The 25,223-nt window shown below is 37.8% G+C and overlaps 1 protein-coding gene across 1 annotated transcript in view; it reads right to left on the reverse strand.

The window, feature by feature from the left end:
* Atp6v0d2 (ATPase H+ transporting V0 subunit d2) overlaps positions 1–24,257 on the reverse strand; it is a 45,897-nt gene extending 21,640 nt beyond the window's left edge. Inside the window, exons 1-2 of the mRNA XM_005328630.4 lie at positions 23,936–24,257; positions 14,258–14,429 (exon numbers count right to left, since the gene is read on the reverse strand). Coding sequence (XP_005328687.1) covers positions 14,258–14,429; positions 23,936–24,065 — 302 coding nt within the window. The 5' untranslated portion in view covers positions 24,066–24,257. The remainder of the gene's footprint in view (positions 1–14,257; positions 14,430–23,935) is intronic.
* Positions 24,258–25,223: the final 966 nt, after the last annotated feature.

A 25,223-nucleotide genomic window follows, 5' to 3' on the forward strand; every position in this document is an offset into this window, starting at 1 on the left:
CCTCAATAAATGGTGCTGATTCATTCTTATCAGTTCTACCCGTACTTATTGTTATAAGGATAACAAGGGCTATGTTATATGGGAAGTATTTCCCAATGTGTTAATTTTTTTTAAATGAAAGTTTTCCTTGATTACATTGGTAAACATTACATTAAACCCTGGGTACGCTCAATCCAGGGTTAAGCACGTAAGGATGCTCAAATGGGGAAGCCTAGCCATTTTGCCTGATTTGGTAAATAATCTGCTGAGATTTAGAATATCCCCATAAACATTCTGCTCCCTCTTGCATTTTTGGTAACATTTCCTCTGATGCTTCTCTTTCTCTCTCTCTCTTTTAAATAGAGGAAGTGAAAATGTATTTTAAAAAACAATTTTGCTGTCACATTCATTTTTCTTTCTAGCAAAAAAAAAACACTGAAAAATTATTCAGAAGTCAGCAAGGCCTATTATAGCATATTTCAGAGCAAGAATGCTGATCACTCTGCCTTTCCCAAATCCTCTGTAGTTGTGGAATCTTTAAATTCTTTAGCATTTAAGATTCTCTACAATGTTGATCTAAACCATTCGTTTGGACTAAAAATTCTTCAAACTTGTTTGTCCTTTTCTACACTGGCGTCTTGGGTCCTACTCATCTATAGATGTATAAAGTTGCTAAAAGTTGAAATCCTTCCCATTCTTTAGAGCTACATTCAAACATCACATTTTTCCTTAAGCTTTTAAAATGTCTCCAGTAAGAGTGATATTTTTTCCTCTCTCTGTAAATCTTTGTGTTTATATTTATCCTGGGGTAAAATTAATTTTCAACACACATTGGCAGTACCAGTGATGAACATGAGGAATAGTTAGCATGCTCATTCACAAACATTTATCGCATATTTAGTATGACATAAGACCTGGATTCCAGTACTAATTCTGCCACTACTCAACCGTATGCTCTTGGGTAAGTTATTTTGTTTATTTTTTGCTAGTGAATTTGAATTACATATAACAGTAGGTTTCACTGTGGCATATTTGTATATGTATATAACACACTTTGATTGTATCCAACCCTTGCCTTCCTTTCCCCATGGTTAAGTTGTTTTATATATTCATCTTAAATATAGTTATTTGTAGCTAATTCTTACCCATATTTATTAACTATAATATCTATAACGTGGAGATTTTATTGAACATATTTCTTGTGATCTCACAGGGGCATGAATTCTTCTTTGCACAGAACAGAGATATAATTGTCACTTTTTCAATTGATGAATAAATATCTCACTATGTTCACAAAAGTATGTTAACTCATGGTGAGCAGAAGTAAAGGAAATATCTGGTTACTTGGAATCTTAGTCCTGAGTTTCTTTAATAGGAGCCATAGCTGCCTATTCCTTGAATTTTCTATAATGTATCCTCCCAGGAGAATCTTCATAATATTAAAAAGACTGCTCTAGCTGGGTGCAGTGGCGCATGCCTATAATCCCAGCAACTCGGGAGGCTGAGACAGGAGAATCATGAATTTAAAGACAGCCTCAGCAATGGCAAGGCGCTAAGCAACTCAGTGAGACTCTGTCTCTAAATAAAATACAAAATAGGGCTGGGGATGTGGCTCAGTGGTTGAGTGTTCGTGAGTTCAATTCCTGGTTCAAAAAAAAAAAAAAAAAAAGATTGCTCCAGAGTTGTTTCTCTTCTAGCCATGCATGGAATACTGTGGTCACTCTGAACAAAAACAATGGAGTGCTTCTTGTCAGTTTGGTTAGGCATGCTATGAGTGCACATCACGTCTTTTCGACATGGTCAAGAACAATGGCTTGCGGATCTCATCTTTATTATGCTTAAAATACCAGTCAGAACACATTTTGGATAATTTCATGTTTTTCTAACATGGGGAAAAACACCAATCACTGCAGCTGAGAGGATAAACGAGAAGCAAGATTTCCAAACACTGTGGAGTATTAGAGAGTAATTTGCTAATATCTATCAAAACCTAAAATCTGCATAACCTTTAACAAAGCAATTTCACTTCTGGGACTAGATTCTAGAGAAGTTCTGCCAAAAGAAAACAAAGTGTATGTACAGTGATGTGGGTTAAACATGACTTTTTTATCATTATTATTATTACCACATTACTTGACCCATCAAAGAAATGAAACAACCTAGTTAGACAAAAGGGGAATGATTAAATCGATTATGATATACCAAAAAACAAAAAATGTGATATACTACATTCATTATACAAGATAGACCTATAGATACTTACATGGAAAATTCATAGATTACTTTTAAGAAGATAAATTATAGACAATACATGTATATATGTGCGTATATATACATGTATTGTCTATAATTTATCTTCTTAAAAAGTATATATATATATATGCACATATCTAATTTTTTTCATATAGGAAGTAATTCAAAAGATATTCATCAAACTTATGAATGGCGACCACTGGTAGCATTACCCAGCAAGGCTGTTGTGAGAATTAAATGAACCTAATATATGTAAAGTAATTATAAAATTACTGACATATGATGGGCATTAAATTTTAATTAAAAACTCTCCTTTAAGAAAACACACAGGTGCTTATTTTCAATTAAAAAATAAAACAAGATAAAATAAAAGTACAGCAACATGTACCAGATTAGTCTACATTTCAGTCCCCATTCTGAAAACTAAGGCTACAGCACAGCCTCAAATCTCTTAAACTAAGCAATTCTCGGAGAAGGAATAATACTTTGGAAAGCAGGTTGTTGGGATCAGTCTTGCCCCCTGGTGGTTGGTAAATGGCTAGCCAGAAAGTTGACAAAGCCCAAATGAAATCTTGCCCCTGATTTGTATCCCAATAAGAACGGTTGCAGCAATGACTTCCTAAGCTCTTTTACATTCATTACCTTAAAATTCTTATATTAAGACAGTAATTTTTCTGACATTGTTTGTATCAACAATCCAATGGCAGGACTAATTAAACCTGTGTTTTCTGTTCTTTCTGCTAGATTTGCCATGAACCATAAGGAAAATGAACCCTAAGAATATTATACATTTGTATATAGTATATGTATAATGGATATAATATACAGTAAATATATATATAGTTTAATAAGTTCATTTCATTTGTGTGCAAACCACATAATCATACTGGGCCCCACATTTTATTTAATTATTTACTGTTCTCTTGAAATTATTAAACATGTTAAAGCAAAAGGCCCTGTACTTTCACTTTTAGTTGGTTCCACAAAACACACAGCTAGCTAATTTTTAAATTAAACTCATAACTCCACACTGTATGTAACTACATTTGCCCATTAGAAAAAAGGAGGAAACTAAGGTTTTGAGTGATTAATGAACTTTTATTGAGGCCCCACGGCTGGCACATTGTGGGCCCCTGTTAGAGTCTATTTACTAGTTGCAGAGTTTCTCATCTGTATAGGTATCACCTGGAAAACTTTCAAACATGCATATCACAGACCACATTCTAGGGCCTATTAAATCATAATCTTTGGAAGTATAATCTTAGAATCCACTCTGTAAGTAATTTTTCCACTGGTTAGAAAATAAAGTCTATATTCAATTCATTTCTAATGTTAGAATCTATATAAACCTTTATTCACAGCAGTCACTTAATAAATGTTATGCTGATTGTTATGATTTGGATATGAGGTCTCCCCCAAAAGCTCCTGTGTTAATGCAGGAATGTTGACAGATGAAATGATTGAATTGTGAAAGCTGTCATATAATCAGTCCACCCTAGTTTAAGTGGATTGGGTGGTCACTGTAGCTGGTGGAGTATAGATGGAGGAGGTAGGGCACTGGTGGTATGCCCTGGAAGGCTTCATTTCATTTCCCTTGTGTTCTCTTCATTCTTCCCTCTGCTTCTTGGCAGTCATGGACCAAGCACTGTTCTTTCACCACACCCTTCTATTATGAAGGCTGCCTCCATGTGGGCCCAGAGCAATAGAGTTGGCTCTCCATGGACTAAACTTCTGAACCATGAGTCAAAATAAACGTTTCCACCTCTAAGTTATCCTTGTCAGGTATATTTTGGTCACAATGATGAAAAACTGACTTAACCCAGAAACTGGTAGAGAAGTGGGGTCATTGTTATGACTAACCTAACCATGTGGTTCAGAAGCCTCTGGAGCCCATTTGTGGGAGGAGTTTGTAAATATTTGCAGGCTGCAAAAGCCTTAAAATGTAAGTGGAGCTTAATGGGCAATTCGGATGGGAGTTCAGAAAACCAGGAATATGGATTGTGCTCACAAGCTTTCAGAGGGAACTGAGAACTCTACTGAGAATTGGATTAGAGGCCATTCATGTTACATTCTGGCAAAGAACTTGGCTATATTTTGCCCGCATTCTGAGACCTTTTGTGAGGCTGAATTTTAAGGCAATGGACTAAGCTGATGCAGGAGATTTCAAGGCAGCAGAACATTCAGTCAGTGGCATGGATCTCACTGGCAGCATTTAGCCAGGTTTACTGTGAGAATCAGGTGCAGAAAGCAGAGCTGAAAAATTTTTAAAACTTGTAGTTTATCTAGAAAAGTCCATGTAAAAAGGCCAAGGAATGTGCAATTGTTAAGGAGGTTATAGCTACTAAAGAGATGGTAATTACTTTACACAGAGACAATAGGAAAGATGGCCTGACATCATCTCAGAATTTGTTAGACTATACCCATTTCAGCATAAATATACAGAAGAGAAGAGATCCTGGGGGCACCCTACTTGCACAGGGAGGCCTAGGAAGTTATTGTATCTCTTCAGCTGCCCAGGCACTCAGAGGCCTCTTCATCCATTATTCTAGGAGACCTAACGACTATCCAAGCTGATAGCAGACATTGGCATTGTAATAGGGCTGAGGCCTTCTGGGGAACTGAGGCAGCGAAGACTATCCCCACTTCAAGGCCTGATTCTTGCAATCAAGTCAGAAAGATTTCAGACATGTTGTTCAGAGTCACAGGCATGAGTTTATTAAAGCAATAGGAAAAGGGAAAGGGAGAGACTGTGTTCTCTCAGAGATGACAGTGTCCCTCTCCTAAACTCCAGTTTTATTTGGGTCCCAGAGAAGTTTCCAGAGAGCTCCATCCAGGTTCACTTTTTGACTTTTCACTGACAGCAGAATGACACTGAGAAACTAATGTGACTCCATTTTTGAGAAACCAGCCTCTACCTCAGAGCAAAGCCTGTCCAAGGAAGGGGGTGTGACCCTTGTCTTTGGAAAAACCCACAGAGCACTCCTAAGCACCCTGCTGAGTTGTTTGTCTGCAAATAACAGGAGAGATCTGTGGCCCCAGGTGTCCCTGAAGCAGTTAGGCTAGGTGAAGACCCATAGCAACCCCCTAGCAACCAATCAGCATGAGACAGAGAAAAAACCTAGGATGCCAGATGACCCCCCAAGTAGTTTATGGTGGTCGATAACATGTTGGGAAACCATGTAGTTTAGCAGTACTATCCTCGTGGCTTAAACCAATCAGTTCAAAGGAATTCCCCTCTTGTACTAACCAATCACCCCTACCCAACTTGTTCCAGCCAGAGAATGTGCTAGTCAATGTTAACAGTTGTTGACTTTCCTGCGCTATGGAATGATTTGCTGTGTGATGTTGTAATGCATAGAGTATCCCCCCAAAACCTATAAAATCTCACTGGACAAAGGACCAGGACTCACTCCCTGGGACTGCTGCGTCAGAAAGGATTATGAGTCCAGGCTCAAGCTTGCAATAAAGATTCTTGTGTGACTGCATCAGATTCAGCTCCTGGAGATCTATTGGGGTCCCACGAATCTGGCATTACAATGTCACACTTTCCAGTCCCCATTGCCATGACAACTCTAGGTCACTTTGGCCCATGCTGACTGGTTCTAATTGGATTCTTAACCATAAATTCTCAGATTTTATGGCTAGGAGGAATTATTCTTATCTCCCTGAATTCTGAGATCTGGTCTGTGAAAAGGGTCATAAAAATCTTCCTTTAGTGTAACATAGGTTCCTGTTATCAACATTATTGCTGGCCTCTATCTCTCCTGCAGCTAACAAACAGGTAGTTTTCTGAGGAATGTGAAATATCCTGTCCCATTACGCCAGGCAGGCAAATTTGGTTCTTGGAAAAGAAAACATGTGGTGAGCACAGTGGGCCTATTTTGTAGTAGTCGTCTCTCGTGCTCCCACCACTCACATCTGTCTGGCCCCTATCTGTATCATCCACAGGATACTGGGTTCTGCAGGAATGCAGGATGCTGGAGTTAGGTCAGAGAGACTTCCACCTGATTTCAAAGGAAGCCTGGGGATACCAGGAAAAGCACAGCAGGATTGGAATCTCAGCTGGTTGCCCCTGAGAGGGTGATTCATGAAGCATGGAGATCTCAGAAATTAAGAGGTACTGGTAACACAGAATGTCTGCTGAGAAAAACTGCTGACTATGGAGAGAGCCTAAGTGCACTACAACCTGCAAGGCCAAAGGTACAGGGTTGCACAAGCCCTTTGGAGAGAACATCTTGTACCCATGTGTCCTAGGTTCTTTAAGTGCTCTCCCATTGGCCAGATGAGAAATTGATTAATGCTTAAATGTTAAACTGCGTTTGGCCTCCCAGCCAGAAATGGCAGAAGTGTTCAACCACTTTCTAAGGCCTCCCAGGGGGAACATACTCCTCATCCTACAGGGTGGTGACTGTTAAGTTAGAGTTATAGACTGTAGCACACCAGAAGCATGTGAATGAGAAGTGCCTCTCCAAAGTCTTCCTTTCTTGACTTTTACTTGGAGATCTAGAATCCAAGCTCTGAATCTAGGCAGGCTCTGCTCTCATCCCAGTCCAGGCTCTCTCCTTGCTCATGTCTAAGGTCCAGCCACATCTAAGATGGGTAGTTATATCCAAACACAAAGTCCTTTCATACCTGTTATTCCTTCAACCTAAGCCCACTGTCGATATTGGTTCATATGCTGCTTTCTCCCCAAAATCTTAAAGTCAGAAGGAGTTGCTTCACTTTTTCTAGGCTCCTCTAATTGATTGATGGCTTGGGCCTCTGTGATAGCTGCCACTATTATCCTGGTCTTAGTTGCTCACCATTTCTGGACACATCTTCTGGCTTTTCTCAATTGGAAGCTGTCGGTAAACCAGGGTTACAGTATTCATTTCTTGCCTACCAGGTGTCAGGGTGACCAACTCATCTGAATTGCTGAGGACTTTCCTGATTTCAGCACTAGGAGCCCTGGAGTGTATGTTTCACACAGTGACAAGCCTATAGATGGTCTCTAATGCATCACTGAGATATTCAAGAACTCAGATCAACCTTTATAAACCAATCTTTAAAGACGTTTTCAGTGTGTGGCATTTAACATCAAATTCTCAGGAATTTTATGTTCTTAATTTAAGATGATGCATTATAGTCATCCCTCAGTATCTACTGGGGGGTGGGGGAACACTTGTTACAGGACTCCCTGGAGGTACCCAAATCTGCAGATGTTCAAGTCCCTATTATAAAATTGCACATAACTTGTACACATTCTCTTGTATGCTTTAAATTTTCTCTAGACTACTTATAATGCCTAAGATAATGTAAATGCTATGTAAATAGTTTTACACTGCATTATTTAGGGAATAATGGCAAGGAAAAAAGTCTTTACATTTTTAGTATAAATGCAATTTTTTTCTCTAATATTTTTTATCCATTGTTGGCTTAATTGGCAGATATGGAGGGCTGACTGTACTCCATACTGAAAATCTGTCTTTGGTCTTCTTATATTCAGAAATTTTATAGCCACTGTGGTGGGATACTCTGAATGCTTGAGAGATTATTTTTAAAAGATGGCTAATTTGAAAAGAGATGAGAAATTAAAATGCTGCTGAAAGTGTTGGGTAGGAAGGAAGAAAAATAAAACAACCCGGGCCTACATTAAACAGTCTTCATTAAAATGCTATTGGATTCATTCCTTTGTTTCATACAACTGTGTGTAATTATAGTATACAAAACCTCCAGATCTTCCTGCTATTAAGTATTTAAAAATATCTGTTCCAGATTTTCAAAATAAATTTTTCATGTACAGTAATTATATCACATAAAATGTGCAATGCTTAAGATTATTTTTATTACACTAACTTAAATTTAGACTGCTTCTCTTAGGTTGACTTAGTCATTTGTATAATGCTGCCTTGGGTATTTCCTAATAGGACAGGAAATAATTCTATTTGATATAAGTTCATGGGTGCTAAACACTTGACCAAAAAACATTCAAGAAGAGAAATAAGAAAAATGGTTTCAAATTTTGGGACACCTTTCTATTTGTACAACCTTTGCTGTTGAAATAAATCTCTAAGTTCTGCAATAGGGCTGGCAAGTCACAGGACATGATGACATGGTGAAACAAAACATGGACAGAGATTCAGAAGATACAGGGCTTTGGTCCAGTTGAGCTATCTGGTTCTTGATAGGGTGATAATTCTGTGTTGATAGCTTAGAGAGAAACTCATGAAAGTATTTGTCAAAGTCACTTCCAAGTGGTGAAGTCAAAGCCCCATGATGAGATAGTTTAAATCAGAGGTGCACATCAGCCTAACTTGAGAGTTTCCTGAAATACATTTGGGCCCTACTCTAAGGCCAATAAGATCACAATCTCCCAAAGGAGAATATGCACATTTTTTTTTGAAGACCACGCATTTATGACTTGCATGCCTCGTTATCAACTTCTAAGAGCGGCAAGAACATAAACTTTTTAGACTGATGGGACCTGGAACAGAATCCCTTTCAAGTCTCAAGTCCCTTAATTTGTGACTTTGGAAAATTCATTAATTCATTGACTCTCAGTTTTTAAAAGAATGGCAATACAAACCTTTCTTTGCACGGTTTTTGTATAAAGAGACAGGTAAAAAAACAACTAGGTCTGAGTAAATATCTTCAGGGGTCTGATAAGTAATCTAAAACATGAAGCTTGAAAGATAACAAGGAATGTTAGGAATTAGCTAATGGGAGAGTATTAAATATATTAATTTTTTTGTGTTTTTTATTTTATTTTTCTAAATTTATTTATTTAAATTAGGTATATATGACAGCAAAATGCATTTTGATTCATAGTACACAGTTGCAGCACAACTTTTCATTTCTCTGGCTGTACATGATGTACTGTCACATCTCATGTGCATTTTTATGTATCTAGGGTAATGATGTCCATCTCATTCCACCATATTTCCTGCCCCCATGCACCCTCCCCAACCTCCCACCACCTTGCGCAAAGTTCCTCCATTTTTCTCATACCTAATATATTAATTTAAAAAAAACCCATTGAATTAACATCACAAAACATAACTTTAGCCATATCATTCAGTTGTTATCTAATGTATTGACCAAATGAATAACCAATTCCTCAGTGTAAGATAAAATACAAAATGCTAAATTCTGAAGAAAATATTTTTCTAGTTCTGTGTAAGGTGCTGCTAAATACAGGATTATATATTGATTTAACAAATATTCAATGCCATTATATATGAGTAGTTCTAGATAAAGACACCAAAAGAACTAATTCAGAGTGTACAGCCAATAGTGTGTATAAAGTAAAATATGTCCATTGGTAATGACACTAAATTAAACTACCAAAGCTAGCTTTCCGATTATAATTTTATATTCACATTCTATAGATGACTTTGTGACTCTCTGTGTTTTTTAAATTCAATTTTTAAACATTGTTATTGACTAGAAATATTTGGAATTTCAAATAATTTGTTTTTCAGGGACAGAATATATTTTTAACATTGTAGTTTGTGGGGAAGTAAGGCTCAACATGGTCATTTGTTGGGAAATGAGGATGTTAGCTTAATAAATGTTAAGGCGCCATCAGGACCAAGACGCTATGACTAAGAAACAATAACTCATTGGGTTCATCACATAAGAGGAACACTGACCAAATGACTCACAATCATTCTTAGAAGTAGAGCATTTCCTAATATATTCTGGGCAAATTTCCTTTATGTGAAATGTTTTCCGATTCCAAACTACAAAACCTGGCAGCTTTCTGACCTAGTTGAATGAGCTGCTCTGGTGCATCATTGTGGTCAGATTTTCTGAACTCCATTAAAATCTGAGCTAAATAATTTTATGAGGCCTACTGCTGATCTTTATTTCAAACCATGACACTCCTTCACTTGCTAGACCTGCAGTTACTGCACTTCAATTTTAGTTTCCACATCCCTAGAATGGTGATAAGATTGTGTAGGACTTATCAGGAGGGTTAGGTGAGGTGATGTTGTCAAGCATTTTCAGAACCCCTGGTACATAGTGCTATTCAGAAAGGCTGGCTGGCATTTTAGTTATCATTTCTACATCCACACAACTAGGGCCCTTTTGTCCCTAGTTGTTTTGGGAATCCTTGAAGTCTCTATAATTACCTGTGCCAGGTGTTTCTGCAGGAGCCACTGCTGCTTGCAAAACCTCTCACAGGCAGTCACTGAAGATTAGATATGAACCAAGATCGAACTCAGTCCAAAGCCAAGTGTTATCCACCTCAACACAACCATTATGAGGAGAGGGAAGGTGTTCTATGAGCAAATCTGGCCTCCTCTTCCCTTTTACATTTTAAAATTTCCCTTAAGATTTAAATTTTTTTTTCAGAGGGGGTCCAATAAAACACATATGCGTGCACACACACACACAAACACACACACATACATAAAAAAAATACTTTGCTGTGATAAAGTCCAACTTCCTTAGCCTGGCTTTGAAGACTTTCAAAATCTGGCTGCAGTTTACTTCTCCAGCCTCCCATCCTCATTTCTCCCCTTCTCTTTTGGTTTACTCGACTGCTGGCCACATTGACTGTGACTCATGCATGTGACACCCTTCCCATCTGCATGCTTCAGCCCCAGATGCAGGGCTTTCTCCCACACTGCCAAATCTTGCCCCCTTCTAGGGGCAAGGTCAGACCTTGTGGAAAGCTTTCCAGAATACCTGGACTACATCAGATCCAAATTCATACCCCATCTTCATCTCTAACTAGCCCTATATTTGTGGAGTCTTTAAATAAAATAGAAAGAATTCCACCCCCACTGCTGATAGGAGGACTGACTGTGGCAAACAAGGACCATTAGCACTAACCACTTGTCTCAAGTGTATCAATTACTTCCTTCCTTGAACTGTGGTCATTTCTTCTATTTGCTTATTCATAGAAATGGGGTAGGAACAACTGGAGAGCTACTGGGAACAAAATAATTCAAGACTGAGAGCTCCTCATCCCATTCTTTACAACAAATAAATTCTAAGATAAGTTATCAATGTTAGAAATGTACTATCAACAACAGATGAGTGGAAGAAAAAAGACAAGTGAATTTATTTACAAATTTAAAATTAAAGAGGGCTTTCAAAATTGGATGCGGTAAAATAACCAGATGCCAACAGATGAAAATATTGATCATTATAGCTAATTAAAAATGCTCCCTGAGTGTAACTCAGTGGTACAACACCTGCTGAGTAAGGGTTCAGTTCCCTAGCACCAAAGTTCAATGTTTCTACAGCAAGTAAAAGAATGATAATAATAAATACTGAAAAAAATTAAATTATATCAAACCAAGATAATACATATTAAACTTGTATTATGAAGGTCCAATGTCCTTAATTTACAAAAAGCCTTACATGTCAATTAAAAAGTACTGAAAACTCCAATAAAAATTAGATAATGTAACTCAGTCAAGTACACAAACCTTAAATATGAAAGAATCAATTTCATTGATAAAAAATCAATTTGACTATAAATTGAAGAAAAAAGACACCATTTTTTAAACCTATTCGACTGGTAAAAATTAAAAAGTACCCAGTGGTGGTCATGGTGTAAAGTCATAGGCCTTCTTAGGCACTGTTTTAGGGATGTAAATTGGTGCTACTTTTGCTAAGAAAAATTTAGTAACATTTACCAAAATAAAATATGCATGTTCCCTTGACTCATCACTTCCAGTGCTATAAAATGAGCTGCAAAATAAATTTAAGATCTGCATAGGGGCTGGGGATTTGGCTCAAGCGGTAGCGCGCTCGCCTGGCATGCGTGCGGCCCGGGTTCGATCCTCAGCACCACATACCAACAAAGATGTTGTGTCCGCCGAGAACTAAAAAATAAATATTAAAAATTCTCTCTCTCTCTCTCTCTCTCTCTCTCCTCTCTCACTCTCTCTTAAAAAAAAAAAAAAAAAAAAAAAAAAAAAAGATCTGCATAGATGGCAGGGGGTGTAACTCAGTGGCACAGTGCTTGCCTAGCATGCATGAGGCCCTGGTTGATTCCCAGCACTGGGAAAAGAAAAAACAGACCTTCACAGAAATAAGCTAATTGCAAATGTAATGGGAAAAAAAAGGTTCCCTACTTGTCAATAGATGACTGATGAATGAAGTTATTACACATACAAAACATACAATTCTACAGTTATTTTAAAAGAATGACATTCACAAAGACATTTCTTAGAAATATTAAGGGAGAAAGAGCAAATAAGGAAGATAATGTCATTTATATACATTTGAAATGTGGGGTGAGGAGGTGGGGTATATATCCATAGGCACACATAACCTTAAGTATTTTTCATATATAAGAAACAAGTGGTTAGTTTTGGAGGACCTAGATGGAGAAAGACAGAATAAAGCAATTTTTATGTTTTTCTGAACTCTTGGAAGGTTATACTCATGTCCCTTGATTCCCCTCCCCCGCTTTTTTTTTTTTTAAAAAGGCTCAGGATTGAACCAGGGGCCCCTGTCATGCTAGGCAGGCCCTCGACCACTGAGCTACATCCCCAGACCACCCCCCAACCTTGTTTTTTGAAGATGCTATTCATGAAGTAAAGCTGATTCTCAGATAGCTAATGTAATATGCAATCAAAAACAGGAGAGACTTCCTTTCCTTCTGGCCTTGCCCAGTATGAATAATAGAAAGTTTTACATTGATTTTCCTCTGTGTCAAAACCCTGGGACTGCAGTTCTCTTCCATGGGGTATTTTCTGGCTGTTGTAGTTAGGTTCCAAGAAGTATCTGCTACAGTGAGAAATCTTGCTGACTGGCATATTAATTTTCCCCTCAAACTAAAGTCATGTGTAGCAATTAGAGTCCATCTAGCTTGGGTAAGCTCTGCACAAACATGAGGATATTCTTAGCTTCATTCTCTTGTTCACTAGACTCAAGGGCAGAGCTGCTGATATTTGTAAAATGGAAGAATGGATGATAAAGAAGTAGAAGGATGTAAAGAGGGATAGGAGAACAGAAGAAGTGTCTTCCTGGTCAGATAAGCAGATTCTTCTCCTGCCTGGCCCTTGAGGCAGCACCCTCATTTTATATGCTACCAGTCAACCAGGCAGATGCTGAAGCTGCTCTTTTTCACTCATCCTGGCTTTCTCTTATTCTTTGGAACCTGCTTCTAAACATCTTGGACTGTCCTGAGAGACAATTGCTCTGAGAAGCCCCCAGCATGTACACCAAAGCCCAGTTTCTTTTATTCATATTCATTTCCCTAATTTTCTACCTCTGAGCACAGAGTTTGACACAAAGTCCTGTTTGTTCTTTTGTTCCCTTTTGACCAACATTTGGCTTAAACAATCCAGCATTTGACTCATTGTTAATATCTTTCCACAAATGTACTGAGTGACTGGATGCCCAGCACCAATGTAGGACTTGGGCCTAAGTTTTTAACCTTACATCTAAATTTTATCTACATAATAAACAACTTGTCTACTGTAGACCTTTGTTCCCACTCGTCAGCTAGGAAAACTAGAGAGGTACAGAGGCATTTGAAAAGGCTCATTTTGGAACTGGAAATAATTTATTAACTGGATTAATAAAAGCACAATTTACTATGATGTTTACTATATTTCTTAGAATGAGAAGTCCATACATTAAAGATTAGAACTCTAATAATAGATAAAGGTAACAAACATGTCACTTTGACAGGGGGCACTTACATGGTCCCAAGGGCAATTGGGAGAGGTAGAACTGACCTTCAGAACCATTTGTGATACCTCAACCCTACCTGCAGAAATGATATAAAAAGGTCACATAACATTTACCTTGAGCATCAGATATTGCTTAATTATTTTTGAAATGACAACATTGCTTTACATGGAGCCACTATCACATAACCTTTATAAATTGATGATATCTTTTTTCCTCATGTGAAAATGTGGCTGTGAGTTTATCAGCTGCTAAAATTTGAACATATTCAAATTTATAAATAATGGGAAAAGTCTTAAGTCCTCAGCCCTAACACTCCACTGCGACCATCAGGGGCACCTGCACAGACACACTGGAGCCATCAGAGCTTCCTGCCATCACTTACGTCATGTAGGTGAAAAACGTGCTGAGAGGCTCCAAGGAATGATTCCGGAAATAGTCAAATTCTCCACACAGCTTTTTCCTCATCTCGGTGTCAATTTTGGAAACAGTAAGAGGATTTGTTTGATTAGCCAAGAAATTACCATAATCAGTGGTTTGAAGATGAATTTTCAGATCTGAAATGAAAAGAGATCACAAATCAAGTTAAATTTCCAGCATGCATAAATAGCTTTTTCAACATTAATTGAACGTGTAGTAATTTTAAGGTAAAACACTTAGTGTCTTACTAGATTTCAATATAACGTCTATATGTTATTTAAACTTGCATGTTGATTAAAAATTCAGTGTAAATATGCGTATTCTAGCACACCAAAAATTTTTCCAATTATTTCAGAAATCTGGTATTTTTTCACAGAGCTAGAAAGAAAGAACGACAGACACCTAGCAGAGATGGTTTTACCTGAGCCAGTTTTAGTCATTTTGAAGTAGCAGTTTGGGAAACTGTTGAATGGATACGAAGTCTCTGTCCCAAATTGACAGAAAAGAAAAATGTATTAGTAATCACACCCATGGAGTGGCAGCCATCACTGCCCCATTTCAACTCCTTTCATTATAAATAAAGAACCAAAAGCTCAGTATGGCTAAATGGCTAAATACTGGAATTATTTAATGGCTGAAGTAGGACAGGAGATGATACTTCTGTTAAAAATTCAACATATCCAACATCATGTCCACCAGACTATGCCGTGCATTCTTTAAATGTCAGTGGTTTGGGTTATTAGATGATTGAATTAAATTCCAGCTTCTTCTTTTTTGGGGGGCAGCGTGGGTACTGGAGATTGAACTCAGAGGCATTCAAGCACTGAGCCATATCCTCAGCACCATTTTGTATTTTATTTAAAGACAGGGTCTCACTGAGTTGCTTAGTGCCTTGCTTTTGCTGCAGCTGGCTTTGAAGAGATCCTCCTGCCCCAGTCTCCTGAGTAGCTGGAATTACAAACTGTGACGGCACCTAGCTAAATTCCAGCTTCTTTTATTGTCATTTCCTTCTGAGAAAACTCCACCCCTCAAACCCAGTGCTGGGGCTAGAACCCAGGGCTAATGGTATCTCCATTAATATGTAATTTTGATGCATCAGTTAAAAAAAATACTTATACATAAAAAAGAAAAAACTATGCTATATAAGATAAATATATACAATTTTTAATGCCAAATTTTATAAAAGGTGGTAGAAAAGGAGAGGAAAGATGAAGTAAACACTGGAGGATCCTGGAGGGCTTGGTATCTGTATCCTGGGAAAAAGAGGGAGCCACTGTGGTCTATGAATTGATAGCCTTGGGGGAGGGTGGATCTGTCATTAGGCAAGATGTAGTTCTTGAGTGGCTGAGATACAGGGTATGGGCCATTCTTCTTTGGCATTCCAAGTAGATTTTGTATTGAAAGGCTCTTTTATTTGCTTGATTATATAATTAATGAATTCACTTAAAAAAACGTTATGCTTTTTGTGTGTGTGTGTGTGTGCCTTGTTTCACTTTTATTTTGGCAGTTCAGATTTTTAAGTAATTTGACAGTTTGCATTCTCAGCACCAAGGAATATTTGCCAACAGAAGTGACACAAATGGTATTTCTTTCAAAACCACGATATTTTGCTCGGTGACATATGTTTCTTCTAAGCTAAACAACTTTCAAACCTCTCAGTTGCCAGAGAGATGCTGAAGTTTAATGTCTCCAGTGTTTCAGGCCCTGTAGGAACTGTGGAATCAGGAGTCAGTGGAGAGGCAGGTAGACTACAAGACACCCTCTTCCCAGCTCCAAAGTAATCCAAGGGAACTCACATGTGGATTCTAAGGAAACCCTAGGATATGAAATGTTTGCTCTGAGATGATGGTAGATTACTACTAATAAAAACAACAGTGCTCATAGATTTATAATTTTCAAAATTGGTTCACTTAATTTTTTTCCCTTGCATTTCTTTAAATGCGTATCTAAGTAGGGATGTCAGTAATAAGACTTTGTTGTCAAATAAGTTTGGAATAAATAGGCTTCTTTATTTCAGGAATTGAAAGACTATAAATATATGTGTGCCTGCATGCTTTCACATAGGTAAAATGTAAAAAAAGTGTCCTCTAAGAGTTGCCGTTGCCTAGTTAAAGGAACTGAGATCACTTGACTAGTCAATGAGTCAGGACAGGGAAGTGAAACATCATGATCACCTTCTATTAATTTGTTGGCAGATCATTTTTAGAGTAGTATTTTTTTTTTCCAAGCAGTGTCCTGCTTTGGCTTGAATGAATGTCCAGCCTGGTGTAGTGGTGAACACCTCTAATGGCAGTTACTGAGGATACTAAGGCAGGACAATTGCAAGTTTGAGACCAGCCTGGGTAACTTTGCCAGTTAAATTAAAAAAAAAAAAAAGAAAAGAAATTTAAAAGGGGCTGATGACAGAACTCAGTGGTAGAGCCCAGCTGGGTCCTGCTCCATATAGTGACCAAAAAAGTGTGTGTCTGACCTTCCACTCTACAGGTAAGGCTATGTCAAGGAAGCACATTAGAGGTGCTTGTCCAAGATGCTATCACCAAGTGGCCCCCTGTCCATTCTCGCCTCCTGCTGGTGCTGAATTTATGGAAGTTATCTGACCTTTCATTTTTTTTTCTGTCACTGAGTTGTACCCCCAGTCTCTCTCTCTTTTTTTTTTTTTTAAGTTGGAGATGGACACAATACCTTTATTTTATTTATTTATTTTTATGTGGTGCTGAGATCAAACCCAGTGCCTCACATATGCTAGGCAAGCGCTCTACCACTGACCTACAACTCCAGCACCACCCCCATCAAGACCCTCTATCTCATATTTTACTATGAGAGAAGGGTCTTGCTAAGTTATAGGACAATTTGGCCAAGAACTTGCCACCCTCCTGCCTCAGCCTCCCAAGTAGCTGGGATTACAGGCCTATGCCACTGCACACTATGTTTCTGAACTCTGTTTCCTCGCCTACAAAATGGATATAGAGGGCTCGGGACATAGCTCAGTGGTAGGATACTTGCCTAACATGCTCAACTTGATCCCCAGCACCACATATACACAAAGTATACTGAGTATCAAATCTATGCTTGCAGGCTATATCAGGGATTAGAATAAGAAAGATGACAGTCCTTTCTTAGTCCTCAGCTCCAAATAATAATAATAGTAGCAGTAGTAGTAGTAGTAGTAGTAGTAGTAGTAGTAGTAGTAGTAGTATAATAATAATAATAACAATATACTGCTATAGGGAGGTCACTTTCAAAATATTTTGATTCAACTGGCTTAAAACTTTGGTTATTAGTCTCTAAATCAGAAGTTTTCCAACCAATGTATTGGATTCTACCATCAGATCTAATAATTACTTAGACTTTTAATAAATATATCAAAATCTGTAAAACCAGACATGTGTTCCTCCACTTTTATGAAGCTATTGCCATTCATGTGATGTGGAAACTTCAAAGTCTTTTTTAGTGGTTTTTTTTTTGTGTTTTTTTTTTTTAATGCCAAATCCCTTGCATTTCTTCTCTGATTTCTATTCTTTATTTTTGGATTTAGAATGACTGTCTACTTCTTAGGTTTTTCCAGACTTGTTTTCCCTCACTTGTTTCCAGCCTCAAGTTTAATCTTTCTTAAGAATTGTTTTGCTCCTTTAATGGTCTAAGAAGGGAGTTTAGAGCCACTTAAAATTTTCAGTAAATTATTGATGATATCCTCTCAACCTGATAAGTATTTAGGTAGTAAATAGTGTCTTATTGTTCTTTTCACTCTCCATGGCACCTAATAAAACTGTTGTCACATAGCTGAGCCTCAAATCTTTGGTTTAATTTGTGATTAAACCTGGTGAGGCAGGAGTATAGGGTTCTAAGAAATTGGTGACAGTCAATAGGGACAACATGTTCCATGCTTCAGATAAATGGCAGGAACAGAAATACAAGGTTAAAGTTTAAGTTAGAGATGATTAAAAGAAAAAGCATTGCATGATTTATGCTTAAGATCAATGGTATAAAGGCCTCTCCAACTACTCCATTGTCCAAGACAAACAGCAAGAAAACATCAAAGGATGCAAACAGGTCAGACCATAACTCCTTGACCCAAAGTACCTGAGACGCTCATTTAAATGCATTTCCGTGTTACAAGATACACCCACAGGGAGGACCTAACACAATTTTAGACACATTTTTAACAATATTCAAAATGAGGCAGGTGCATCAAGAGACTGCAGCATAATCATGAATATTGCTATGCAAACTAAAAATATTCAAATTCCTAATCCACCACTGTATAAATGATCTGCACTATTTCTTGTCACTCTGCCTGTGGAGTGGTCACTTTATTGCCCGGCCACTCTGTATATGAAGTAGCCACTTTGCTATACTAATCAATGCCATAAATGATTCTTTCTAACCCTTTCTTCATCAGATTTCTATCCTGCACAAGTTTAAGGACTCACCGAGTCAGTGACACTGGGACCAGTAGACCAGCAGTCACACCGTGCTTCATTAACTCAGTATTAATAGTGTTGCAACTCAATTGATTCTTATTCCTAGAATGAGTATTTCCAAAAATGGTACCCTTTGAAGGAGAACGGAATTAACTAGTCATATGCCAAATACCACTATCCAAGACCATGCAACGGAAATAACCATTTCAGGAATTCCAGCGTCTAGCAGAAAAGGATTCTTGTTATACATGAACACAAATTCCCAGAAATACTTAAGATTGACAGTTTACAAACCATCTTCAAATATTTCTGATCCTCTCCTGAACTGGGAGTTAAGCCAGGGAGATACTATCTCAGTATCAGACAAGAAAGTACCCATGCTAAAGGTTCAACAGCCCACTTTTCCCATAGCCAGGAGTTAGAAGAGCTTGACATAAGACAAAACATTTAGACATTTCTTCTTCTCTCTCTTTTTTTTTTTTCTTTTTAGGAGAGGAGAGACAGAGAGAGGAGAGGAGAGGGAGCAAGAAAAGACAGAAGAGAGGGGAAAAGAAAGATGGAGAGGAAAGAGGGAGAGAGAGACTAAGGAGAGAAAGAAGAGACACAGAAAGGAAGGAGGGGAAATGTTTAGACATTTCTAATGTTCATTTTGAGATTCTTCCTATGCAAAACACAGTCTTGTGCTATAAGAGGCAGGAGAGAGAAAAGTGTCAGGTGTATTTTCTGCCCATAAAAAGCTTATGATAGGGTTGGAGATGTAGCTCAGTGGTAGAGCACTTGTCCCCAGCACCACAAAAACAAAACAAAACAAAGTAACAACAAAACTGGCTTACAGTGTAGGAGACAGAGGCACTTACTCATGAGCTAAGAATCTAACTTGGATAGTCTCTGCATCATCAAAGACAACAGAGACGAGTGTCCTGCTCCAGTGTGATACACCTATGCAAATGTCACCAATGCTATATAGCATTAGATTCATTGCAAGTTACATTGGAGCACAAATGAGAGACTATCAGTTCTCCCTCACAAGGTTATAGCAGTATTAAAAGGTTGATAGAGGAACAGGATTGAAAGGAGACTTTAAAGGGAGTGAATGTTCTTCAGGCACACCACATGGAGAATGGAATTTGTGATGGAAGGAATAGCTTTAGAAAAAGCAGAGTGTGCTGAGGAAGTTCTTGAGACCAGCCAGAGCACTGGAGGCCTTTAAGCCAAGAGAGACATTTCTTCTGCTTCATGGAAGCCATTTGTGGATATACATTTTTAATATAAAACAGAAAAAAAAATAAGTGCTATAATTACAAATAATATCTAAGGAATCATGGAGAAGGTTCTTTGAAATAAGAGTCTTCTTCACATATGTATTGTTTAATTTAAAAATAGGTAGTAGGTATATACCACCTGCATGCATGCAGGCATACACACACAAACACACAGGTAAACAGTGAAAGTTCTAGACTTGTCATCCACCCATCTACCACTGCTGCCGCTTATTGCCTACCCCAGATAATTACTATTTCCTGTTTCCCTTGGATCCTTTCACACTGTGTCTGAATCTATAAAATCACATAGGACACATTTTTACAATTTATCACTCTTTTCTATTCAAGAGTACAATTCCACCCCAGGTTCTTCTTCTCACTTATCTCATTTAATATATCTCAGTAATGTTTTCATTCCTAACATCTTAAGAGTGCTTCCTCATGCTTTCCCCATTTTTATTGCTGCAGAATATTCATTATATAAATCTTACATAACTTATTTTAACCAGTTCCCTACAGAGGGACATTCGATTTGCTTCCATCTTTTGCTATTCCAAGCAATGCCACAGTGAGATCTGGTATAGCTGTCATCTCACATGCGGGCATGTCTGTTTGTGGGACGTGGGATTCCTGAGGCGAATGTGCATTTATTTGTAATTTCGGTGGGTACTGTCCAACTATCCTCCTTAAGGATTTCTTATTTTTCTAATATTTTCATTCTCCACTTTTAAGGCAAGGACGTATCTTATTCATATTTACTTCCTAGCTGGAAAATGCTAAATACATGATTACTGAATTAATTCGTACCTGACAGCATAGTTGGAGAAGGATGGAAGGAAAGTCAAATCTCTTAAAAGGAATGTAATTGTTATCGAGATGTAATAGGCTCTCTTCATTCCCTTTCCAAAAAATGCGTAAAGGGGAACAAAATAAAAACTCAATCCAGTTCTCTCCACATCCTGAGAGTCAGTGAACATGTTTACCATATGTTTTAGAAAAAGCCCATATATTACTAAACTTTACTAGTTTCACCATCTTGTTTTTCTCCAAGAGGAAAGAATGTTTACATGACAGCCACACTTTTAATTAAAATCCTGATAAAAATAGTAAGGCTAATTTTAAAAAGAATACAACTTCTTTTTTTTTTTGTACTTTGGAAAGACTGAGTCCCAGTACTGGGTCAGGTGCCTATTAGTCAGGGACAGGCCTTGGAATAGATGAGCATTTCTGATCACACTTGCTCCCTTATGCATGTGAACTAGCACAATTATGAATACTAAGGCTTTCCACAGCTTTTCTGGGGTATCTTTATCTCTTCTAAATTTACCTGAAGATTTATGTGTTCCTTGTAAGTACTGCTAACACAGTTTGTTGCTATCTGAATACTTTTAAATATTAGAGGACTTTAAAGGACTAAAAGCAAATTCTACCTTTGCCATGTCAGCTTTTCTTTCACATGTAGTACTGTAATTACACAGTTACCTTCTCTTCTTTATCCATAATTTGTACAGTACACACTTTCTGCAAACATCAACAGAAATCCTTAAGTCCTTAATTTCTATCCCCTAAAAATGCCCTTGACTGATCCTCAACTCTGAATCTAGCTCTGAAGGTGGCTGGGTCTCTCTAAGCACATTTATGGATGCAACAAATGCACTGCTTTTCAGTTATTTCCCAACATCCTGAAAAATCATCGAATTTAAAGCAGTCCTTATTATTTTCTATTATCAAAATGGAGCTGATATCAATTCAATCCAAATATTCATGCATCTTCAACTTATACCCAAGGAGTAGTAGCATTTTGGCGGGGAAAGAGACACAGATTATTTCTGTCCTCCACCGCTGACAGTTTGTAGGTTGATCACTACCACTCTAAGTCTCAGTCAACTGTTAAGTGAGGACGTGTGAAATTCTTATTTAGATTCATTTATTTGTGTATTTGCAGCACTGGAGATTGAACCCAGGGCCTCGCACATGTTAAGCAAGTGCTTTGCCACTGAGCTACATCCCCAGCCCTAGATTTAATTTTTTCAGCAGCCATAATTACCCAAACGTGGTTTGATGATTCATACTTAATATTTCTGGGAGCCTCCAAATGTAGATTGGCATGCAGACTCGAAATGAATAAACTTAAAAATATATATTACTGAGATGGTAGAAACGACAAGATGTTAAAGTGACAAAGCAATGTGTATATGGCAGTGTTTCTTAAACAGGGTACAAGGATGGGTCCATGAACCCCTGACATTGTATGGAAAATTGTTTGTGTGCACATATATATTTATTTCTAAGAAGCTTCATTCTTGAGGTCTCCAAAAGGGTCTGAATGTATTCTTTCTTTCCCAAATTGCAAATGAAGCTTCCAAATTCAGCTGAGTACTTATTTAGATGCTAGATCTGTTAACCTCATTCCTTAATTCTCTCCCTATCTCAACAGAATATTTTGGTCAAAAGGGCCCATAGCAGAAAACATTGAGAATGACTTTTAAATTCCTAATTTTAATCTTTTTTTGTTAACCTATTTGTTTCCTAGAATTCTTTCCATGACTTAAGATATGGATTTTCCATGGTTTCTCTCTGAATTCTCGTAAGCAGGCTAAACACTGTTTTTGGTATTGCAAAGATATTTTATGTGTTGGTTACATTTAAATTTGCATTTCTTACCTCATTTAAAGGCTTGAGTGAAAATGAAACAGAACTTATTTAAATGGCTTCTCTCAGAAGCACTTATCCTGCTCTGTGTTCTTTAAGTTTGTCATATTTATGCAGATTTTTCTATACATGATTAACATTCTCCAGTCACCAGACTCCTAATTTAATGTGCTGAGGAGATTTAGGATTGGAATTGTATTGTAATTACTTGTAGCCAACAGAATTAGTTACCATCTGAAAGATTCTAGCTGTTTCCACTGCTGAGGAAAGGACAGTGTGTAACTCAGTTTGGGTGTTTAACTCTGGCTTTAACTGGTCACAACCATAAACAAGTGACCTCAGCACTCTCCTGCTCTACCTGAAAAGCCTGTAAAGTCACCTTCAGAAGACTTTTCAGTTTGTTTTTACCTTTCCTGGGAGGCTTTATCCTTAGTGCTTACAGGTTTCTTTAGAGTCATCTGGAAGTTTTGAAGCATTTTATTGACTCTACAATTATGCTTCAAGGTGACCAAGTGAAGCTTGTTTTTAATAATCACAATACTATTTCAGATATGGGATCTTTGGTAAAGTTTTGGGGAAAAAAATGTGGTTTAAAGGTAATTTTCATATGTCTTGTTTATTTCTCCCTGTAACTCACCTAAATAGGCATTTGCCATCACATGTGACAAATGGGGACTTAAAGGCACCCATGGACACATGGCAGAGGTCAAAGCCAGGATTCTGAATCCAGGGCTGTGCCCACCACCGACCTGATTTTTTGCATTTTTTTCCCCATTGATCTTCTGACAATTTGGTGAAACACTTTTCCAAATACTGATTATAAATAAGTAGAATGAAAATAAATAAGATTACTAATATTTTAAAATATAGATATCCAAAATTTTTTAAATAAATATTGTGCTTCTTTAATAAGATGTTAAAAATCAAACTTAAAAGATGAGTGTAATCCTTACTCTTAGTCTGGCTTCCAAAGAGAAAAAAACATACATGATTTTTCAAGGTATCTACAAGAACGTTAAATGGATATGAAAATATTTAATTTTTGTTGGTGACAAAGCCACAGGTACTGCTTACACCAACCACCTTGATTGTTCATGATGAAAGGAAGTGTTAAATTTCACTTAGATTTACTGGAGATCTAATTTTTTTTTTCCTCTTCCAAGTTCATAAACACCCCCAAATCTGGACTCCAGAAACAAGAACCTCCTTAGGACACAGACCAATGGGATCATGGTCTCTTCTCCTTGCTTCCAGAGAGCGACCTCATTTCCACTTTTCCTTTTTAAAGGGCAAGAAGAACACACTTACCTTCCAGGGTCTCACACTGGACCAGGTTGATATAGTCCTGCTGGGTCAGGAGGCTGGCTTTGCATCCTCGGACCAGGCCCTCCAGGTAGCCATGGTCCACATTGAAGTACAGCTCCGCGCTCTCAAGCATGGGGAAGGATCGCAGGGGATCAGGCTGAGCAGCACGGAGGCCTGGTCAGCCTCTGTACACTTGCACCAGTCTGGAAAGAGTACTGGTGGCACAAACAGTCTCTCAGCTGATCGTCAGGGTGTTTGTGACTAGTTTCCTCCGGTTTCAGTGGCTTTCAACACTCTATGCTCAGCCCTGTTTTTATGGCAACAGTGAGTGAGCCATATGACCCAAGTAAACCCTGGGAGCAGATCCTACTGGGAGGAAATTAGGACCTAAGGGGGAGGGGGAGGGGCTCCACTCTTCCCTCCCAGAGCACCAGCCCCTGACTGCAATGGGAAGGCTTCAAACACCTGAATGTTTTGTAAATATTTCCATAACCATATGAGCTTTCAATTATAAATTGCATTTGTTCCATTTTTTGACAATTATTAATATGTACCAAGAGAAGGCTTTTTTTCAGAATAAAAAAAGAAACTACATAGATTGATCAATCAAATATGAGCCGGCTGTTTGAAGACTCTTGTGAAGCTAATTCTACAACATGGTTTGTAAAACAAATGTTACTAATGTTTAAAATTGCCAAGGGATGAATGCTTCTTACAGTCTAGGGGTAGAGCCCGCTGGTTCTGTAATAAATAATCCACTGCTTTGCAAAATTTGACTGTTTATAAAGTACTCTTCATTTTCTTTTTTCCCATCTGAACTGCATGATTACTTTGAGATGAGTATCTGCACAGGTACTATTACTACTTAACTCACAAATAAGGAATCAATTCTCAGAAGCTGGAAGGCAGCTCAAAATGCACAGGTGGTAATGCAGTAGGTGTTAAATGAAGCAGGGACTTAATTGTTGTGTTTAATGCTTCAAAAAGAAGTACTCATTCTCCCAGTATACTTAGATTGAAAATTTTGTCAAATAATTCAAACACTATTTACATATACAGTGTTTCACATTCTTAATTGGAGTTAAAGTGCCAGAAATTCTCTGGACTTTGTCTCCATATTTCCAAACTGTGTGGGAGAAGTAGAAAAGAAACAATGTAATTCTGTTTCAGTTGCTGAAAACCACAGAGAATCAAACTTAGCTTTACACAGTGCCTGACTTTGAAAGTGCCCCCCAAATAGGATTGGCTCTTAATATGTCATCATTATCCCTCCTTCCCCTAACTGTTCCAC

Source organism: Ictidomys tridecemlineatus, chromosome 7 (assembly GCF_052094955.1).
Source record: "Ictidomys tridecemlineatus isolate mIctTri1 chromosome 7, mIctTri1.hap1, whole genome shotgun sequence".
NCBI classification, from domain to species: domain Eukaryota; kingdom Metazoa; phylum Chordata; class Mammalia; order Rodentia; family Sciuridae; genus Ictidomys; species Ictidomys tridecemlineatus.